The 7,549-nt window shown below is 44.9% G+C and overlaps 1 protein-coding gene across 1 annotated transcript in view; it reads right to left on the bottom strand.

Moving 5' to 3' along the window:
* Positions 1-7,549, bottom strand: part of LOC122265736 (uncharacterized) — a gene marked incomplete in the record, with an annotated part of 21,185 nt that overhangs the window by 9,778 nt on the left and 3,858 nt on the right. The window contains 2 exon segments of the mRNA XM_086547164.1: positions 4,655-4,823; positions 5,344-5,513. Of these exon segments, the coding sequence (XP_086403290.1) occupies positions 4,655-4,823; positions 5,344-5,513 (339 nt within the window).

Raw genomic sequence — 7,549 nt, 5'->3', positions numbered from 1 at the left:
AATAATCATAGAGATAATGATAGCAACAATGATATATGACAAGATGAAGAAACACCGAAGAGATAGGAAGAAGTATGAAGAAGTAAAAACGAAACACTATGATGAGACGAAGAAATACCCGGAGAAAAAAAGAAGATATTCATAAAGAAAGGGAGAAACACCAGGGAAATACCCTGATGCGATAGGAAACACCAGAAAGAGGGAATATATACCACACAAAGAAGAGGGAGGCACACCAGCTGAGAGGGAGGAAACCAGCTGAGAGGGAGGAACACCAGCAGAGAGGGAGGAACACCAGCAGAGAGGGAGGAACACCAGCAGAGAGGGAGGAACACCAGCAGAGAGGGAGGAACACCAGCAGAGAGGGAGGAACACCAGCTGAGAGGGAGGAACACCAGCAGAGAGGGAGGAACACCAGCAGAGAGGGAGGAACACCAGCTGAGAGGGAGGAACACCAGCTGAGAGGGAGGAACACCAGCTGAGAGGGAGGAACACCAGCTGAGAGGGAGGAACACCAGCTGAGAGGGAGGAACACCAGCAGAGAGGGAGGAACACCAGCTGAGAGGGAGGAACACCAGCTGAGAGGGAGGAACACCAGCAGAGAGGGAGGAACACCAGCTGAGAGGGAGGAACACCAGCTGAGAGGGAGGAACACCAGCTGAGAGGGAGGAACACCAGCTGAGAGGGAGGAACACCAGCTGAGAGGGAGGAACACCAGTCAAATAACCACGAAAAGGGGAATAAATTGAAGCTTTGAGGTCTGGTCCCCCGTCGGGCGCCAAATGTGGCCGGCTCGCCACTTGCTCGCAGTCTTTTCTCTGCTGCAGAAGGCTACGTGTCAAGGGTAAGTGTCAAGAGGGGTCGTTCAAGGTCAAGGCCTCGAGATCCTCTGCCTGTGACAGATTTTGAAGCCTGGTGAAATAAGGCCATGACAATGAGGCCGGTTTGTCACATATATGGGCGCTGGTGGGGGGGGGGGGGGGTCAGGTTCTGCCTTGACAGTAACAAAGGGGCTTAAGAAACACTATGCAGAGAGGGAGATGAATCTATGAGAGAAAAAAAAATGTAGGAGAGAGGAAGTGTTGCCAGATAGCAAGGGAGAAGAGAAGAAACACCTATAAGAAAGGAACAAAACCACGACGAAAAGAGGAACACCTGTGGAAGCAGAAGAGATTCCACAAAGAGAGGAAGAAAGACGATCCAGAGTGGAAGGAGCACCGAGATGAGAGGAAGTAACACCACGGGGCAAGAAAGAAACAATAGGCAGAGAGGAAGAAATTAAGAGAGATAGAGCCACTAGGCAGAGAGGCCCCAAGTGAGGAAGGCAATAAAAGCACAAGCAAGCATCCTGTCTGAACGACGGCGATTCGTGCACCCCCCCTCCCCCCCCCTCCCCCCGAAGAAATGAAGTCCCGACCAGAAGGGTTCTCGTTCTAAAATCTCTGAAATATTCAAATCACATTAATTTCCGGGCTGTTCAAAGATGAATGGAATAAATTTGAATAACTGGATTAGGCGATACCCTCATCTGAGTCCAGGCCGAGAACGGTTTTTTAGACATGTAAATGCGTTTAGCGCCCCGATTGCCGCGATCCCAGGCCAAATAGCGCTGCAGTGTGACCTCCGTGGGCGCTGGGGCGTGAGCCCTGCTGCTCGCGACTCTCTTTTCTTGCCACGCTCATACGAACACACAGACATAGACACAGTGCATACATACCATATAAATCTATCATAATAATTGTCACAATCCCACACACACACACACACACACACACACACACACACACACACATACACACACATACACACACACACACACACATTTATATAAATATATATATATTATATATATATATATATTATATCTATATATAATTATAATATATATATATATATATATCTATATATGCACCACACACACATGTATATATATATTACCTATTATTATATATATATATATATATTATATTATATATATATATATATATTATTATATAGAATATATTAAGTATGTATATATAGATATATATATTATTATATATACTATATATTATATATATATTATTTACATATATATATATATATATATATATATATTTATATATATATATGTAATATATTATATATATATTTATATATATATATATTATATATATAGATATATATATATTTAGAGAGAGCGATGAGAGAGAGATGAGAGACAGAGAGAGAGAGAGAGAGAGGAGAGGGAGGAGAGAGAGAGAGAGAGAGAAGAGTGATTAAATATATATAATAATATATTATTATATATATATTATTATATATATATATTATATATTATTATATATATGTGTGGTATACATACATACACTCTTACACATACACACACACTACACACACACACACAACACACAACACACCACACACCAACACACACACACAAACACACATATATATTATATTATATATATATATATATTTATATATATATTATTGTAATATATATATATGTAAATATATATTATATTCTATATATATATTTATAATGTATGTATATGTATTATATATATATATATATATATTTATATATATTATATATATGTATATATGTATATATATTATATGATATATATATATTATTAATATATGTATATATATAATAAATATATAATATATATATATATATATTCTATATATTATATATTCTATATATATATATATATATATATATATATAGAGAGAGAGAGAGAGAGAGAGAGAGAGACGAGAGGAGACGAGTGAGAGAAGAATGAGATAGATGATAGTTAGATAGATAGGACGATAGAGAGAGAGGCAGAGAGACAGAAAGAGAGGAGAGAGAGAAAGAGAGGAGAGAGAGAGAGAGGAGAGAGAGAGAAACAGAGAGACAGGACAAGAGAAGAGAGATGAGAGAGAGAGAGAGAGGAGAGGAGATAGAGAGAGAAGAGAGAGGAGGAGGAGAGAGAGACGAGGAGGAGAGAGGAATGAGAGGAGAGAGAGAGAGAGAGAGAGAGAGAGAGAGAGAGAGAGAGAGAGAGAGAGAGAGAGAGAGAGAGAGAGAGAGAGAGAGAGAGTCGTAGAAAATGCAAGTTTAATATCCAGTCTCCGTTCGCGGAAATCGACTTGAATCCAATCATATCCGCTTAAAAAACGCGTGCCAGCTCCTCGCGCGCCAGTCACAAAGGCGCGACTTAGAAACTCTCACACACAAGATCTCCGGAAAAAAAGTTTTTTGATGTCTTCACCCCGGCCTGGGACCCTCTTGATAAGGAGACACAAAAAGCAACCTTTATTTATCTGGAACCACTTTCCATGCAAATAAAGTTGACTTTGTTGGATAAGGGTGGAACTCCGAGGACCCGCGAAACAGATAACTGAATATAATTTCGTATACGCCGAAGCACATCTCGGGCAGCTTTATTTTTCCTCCTTTAGATCCGAAAATATCAACTTAATTTACTCTTATATCGAATATCTTATATCACATATGAAAATATCAACTTAATTTAATTTAATATACGACGTCCATAGACGTTTTATGGCGGTATCTATGCATCCTTATTCAAGAGTGTCAAGGTCCTCCGCTCAAAAGCAAAGAAAAGTGGAATAGTATTCCGATAAATCCTGGCCACAATCGCATGAATTCTTTCCCCAAAAGACCATTTTATTGTCGAAGTAAAGATCATCAAAAAGGAAAATTGTGTATCTAAAGATATAATATATCAAATAACCGAACACTGTAATTATCAAGTGAGCCTGTTCTTCTGTAGTAATATCATTAGCAGAAGGAATAGTCGAAGGCAAAGAGCAGGACGCTAAGCTCATGTCGCCCTCAGGAAACGAACTCGCCTTGATGGAAGAGGGAGAGCGCCGGCGCGGGATTCCGCCGCTGGTCACCATTATTTGAATACAATGGGCTAAATTGGGACTTAGCATCGGAAACTCTCTTGCTGGGGAAAAGGTGAAAAGTTTTCGAAAAAAAATGGCCGGAATTGAAAGAAGTTGGGGTGAGAGAGAGGGAGGGGGGGAGGGGGTCATCACAGCTCTTTGTCAACGGCGGTCGTGTTTTGGATGGCGCGGGTTTGCGCGGGTTAACCGAAGCCACTCTATAAAGTTTTCTCGATAATTCGGGGTACCTGGTTAGATTGACTGCGTAGGTTTAGATGTTACAGATGCTATTTATCACCATTAATAATCTCCTTTAATCTCTTTTCTCTCTTTCTTTCTCTCTTGCTCCCTCCCTCCCTCCCTCTCTCTCTCTCTCTCTCTCTCTCTCTCTCTCTCTCTCTCTCTAGCTCTACCTATTTTATTCGTTACAGTTGCTATTCATTACCATTAATAATCTCTTTTCTCTCTTTCTTTCTCTCTTGCTCTCTCTCTCTCTCTCTCTCTCTCTCTCTCTCTCTCTCTCTCTCTCTCTCTCTCTCTCTCTCGTTCTCTCACTCTCTCACTCTCTCTCTCTCTCTCTCGTTCTCTCACTCTGCACAGATAGCTAAAGGTGTGGAGGGACAGAGCGAAAGAGAACAGCCCTCGAGGACTGTTCCCTCGGCCGCACGACCGCCCCCTGTTCCCGCGGTCGACGGCGAAGGGAAAAACCGCTCGGATGTCAAGGAGCGTCCGTGAAATTCCTGCCCGAAAGCGATCCGCCAATACTCACATGATGCTTAAAATTGTTGTTGACGTAGGCTCTGACGAGGCGATTCCTCCGCTCCTCCGTCATGCCCTCCTCCACCTCCCTCGCCGTCAGCATGTGGTAGCTCTCCGCCAGCGCCACGCCGTACAGCAGGTCGTAGTTGCCTAGCAACGACCCGTCCTTCTTCATCGTCCTTCGGGAGAAATACACAGGGGAATGGCGGAGCGAATATGAACATAACAGTGTGAAAGAGAAGATTTTAGGTTAAAACTATGATTAATAATTCAAACATTGAGAACATACTACACAAGCAAAGAGCACAGTAACCCTCAAAGCATAGCACATAAAAATCAGGAAAATAATATCCTTTCATTGAAGAACATTAATTCAAAATCAAGAACAGATCAGCCACAAAAGCGAAGAAAAACGCACAAGACAAGAGGACGTAATACCTGTAAACTTAACATTTAATCTTCGGAGAACAAATCATCTCGAAAACAGAAAAAAAAAAAAAAAAAAAAATCAACATCAGAATCAACATTGAAACTTTTTATAAACAAGATTAAAACAAACAAACAAACAAACGAAAAAAACTCTAACGGGAATGAGAGAGCAAAAAAGAAAGAAAAGGAGGGTGATAAGACCATAACCCGAAGCTGACATCATAACAGCGTAGCTTTGAGAAAAGAAATAAAAAGAGCAAGAGGGCCTACTTCTGAGGGTCGTCGCTGACGATGATGTTGTCGATGATGGGCCCGAGCGCCGTGGTGAACGGAGGCACGTTCAGCCTCACGTTCAGCAGCTCCTCGACGCTCTTGTCACGGAGGCAGTTGACCAGCTCGCTGCTCTGGTCCGTGATGGGGCACTCGAGCGCCTTCGCCACCTGCCGCGGGCACGACGCGCCGTCAGTCACGAAGCCAGGTACAAGGACTTAAAACTTTGCTGGCACTCAAAACTATCGCGTATCTCGCTGTGGTAGGTGGATCTGTCTCAGTGGTTTTGTGTGAGTCGGTTTTTTATGTGTGAGTGGATGGTGTGTTTGGTATGGTGTGTGGGTGGGTGGGGGTGTCTTTGGGGGGGGTTGTGTGTGAGTGTGTGTTGTGGGTGTGGGGTTGTGTGGTTTGGTGGGTGTGAGTTTACTGGGGTGGAGGGGGTGTGGGGGGGGAGTATGAATGTGTGTCTGGGTGGTGTGTGAGTGTGGGGTGAGGTGAGTGTGTGTGTGTGTGTTTGTGTGGTTGTGTGTGGGGTGTGTGGTGAGGTGAGTGGTGAGGGGTGTGGGGTGTGAGTGTGTGTGTGAGGTTTTTGGGGTGTGTGTGGTGGGTATTGATAGTTGTGTGGGGTGTGAGGAGTGTGAGGTGGTGGTGAGAGGGGTGTTGTGTGGTGTGTTTTGCTTGAGTGGAGGTGTGTGTGTGTGTGTGGAGAGGTATGTGTGTAGTGGTGTGTGTGTCTGTGAGGGGGTGGTGTGAGTGTAGTGAGTGAGTGTGTGTGTGTTAGTATTGTGTTGAGTGTGTTTTGAGTGGAACTGCTGTGTGTGTGTTTGTGTGTGTTGGAGAGGTGTGTGAGAGTGTGAGTGTGGAGTGTGAGGTGGTTTTGGGGTGTGTGAGTGTTTGTGGTGAGGGGGAGTGTGAGAGTGTGTGTGTGTGTTAAGTGATCTCTGAAGACGTACTGTGTGAGGAGTGTGTGTGTTAGTGTGAGGGGTTTGTGTGTGTGTGATGTGTGAGTGTGGTGAGGTGTGAGTGTGTGGGATGGGTGGGGGAGTTGAGGGCAGTTTCTAAACAAAATTCTCACTACTCTAAATCACTACTCATCAGTGGGGTGTGTGGTGTGTGTGTGGGAGTGTGTGTGAGGGGTGGAGGAGTGGTGAGGTGGAGGTTTTTGAGTATTAGTGGTGTTTGGGGAGTTGGGTGAGGGGGAGAGGAGGGGGTGAGGGTGGAAGAGTGTGAGTGTGTGAGTGAGAGTGAGAGAGTGTGGGTGGTGTGTGTGGTGTGTGTTACTGTGTGAGAGTGGTGAGGGGGTGTGGGAGGTGTGAGAGTGTGGGGGAGGTTTTGATGAGAGGAGTGAGTGAGTGTGTGTGTGTGGTGTGGGAGTGTTTTGGTGAGGTTTTGGTGTGGTGTGAGTGTGAAGTGGGGGTGTGGGTGTGTGAGGGGTTTAGTGTGTGTGGTGTGTGAGTGGTTGGAAGGATTCGGTGGCTGTGCTTTCATCCCTCTCTCTACTACACTCTCTCTACTCACTGGGCAAATGTGTGGTGGGGTGGGTGAGACTTGGTGTGGTTTGTGTTTGGTCATCAACCCTCAAACAACACTCACTCTCTCCATACCTTGTGGTGAGTGTGTTTGTGTGTGTGGGTTGAGGTGGTGTGTGTGTGTGAGTGGGTGGGGGGGGGGGGGGGTGTGTGAGTGTGTGTTTGAGGTTTGGGGGTGTGTGGAGTGTGTGGGTGTGTGTGTGTGTGTGTGTGTGTGTGTGGGGTGTGGTCTCTGTGACGCATGGTGTGAGTGAGTGTGTGTTGGGGTGTGTGAGAGGAGTATGAGGGGAGTGATGTCTGTATGTTTAGAGTGTGGTGGGGTGGGAGTGGTGGTGAGTGGTGTGGTGTGTGTGGGAGTGTGGGAGATAGTTGTGTGTGTGGGGTGTGTGAGTGAGGTGTGTGAGAGATGTGTGGATGTCTGTCTTTGAGTGTGAGTGTGAGTGGGAGTGATGTGGAGTGAGCGAGTTGTGTGTGTGTGTGAGTTTGAGGGGGGAGTGAGAGAGGAGTTTGTGTGGATGTCGCTTACGGTGTGTGTGGGAGTGTGAGAGGTGTGAGTGTTAGTAGGGTGTGTGAGGGAGGTGTGTGAGATGAGTGTGACAGGAGAGTGGGTGGGGTGTTGTGAGTGGGGTATGTGTGGGTTGTGTGGATGGTGGTGTGTGAGTGTGGGCTGTGTGTGT

Source organism: Penaeus japonicus, unplaced genomic scaffold (genome assembly GCF_977035675.1).
Source record: "Penaeus japonicus unplaced genomic scaffold, GWHDUDI00000001_assembly GWHDUDI00000019, whole genome shotgun sequence".
Lineage (NCBI taxonomy): Eukaryota > Metazoa > Arthropoda > Malacostraca > Decapoda > Penaeidae > Penaeus > Penaeus japonicus.
Note: the sequence above shows the minus strand (reverse complement) of the source record. Positions and strands in the feature narration are given on the sequence as shown.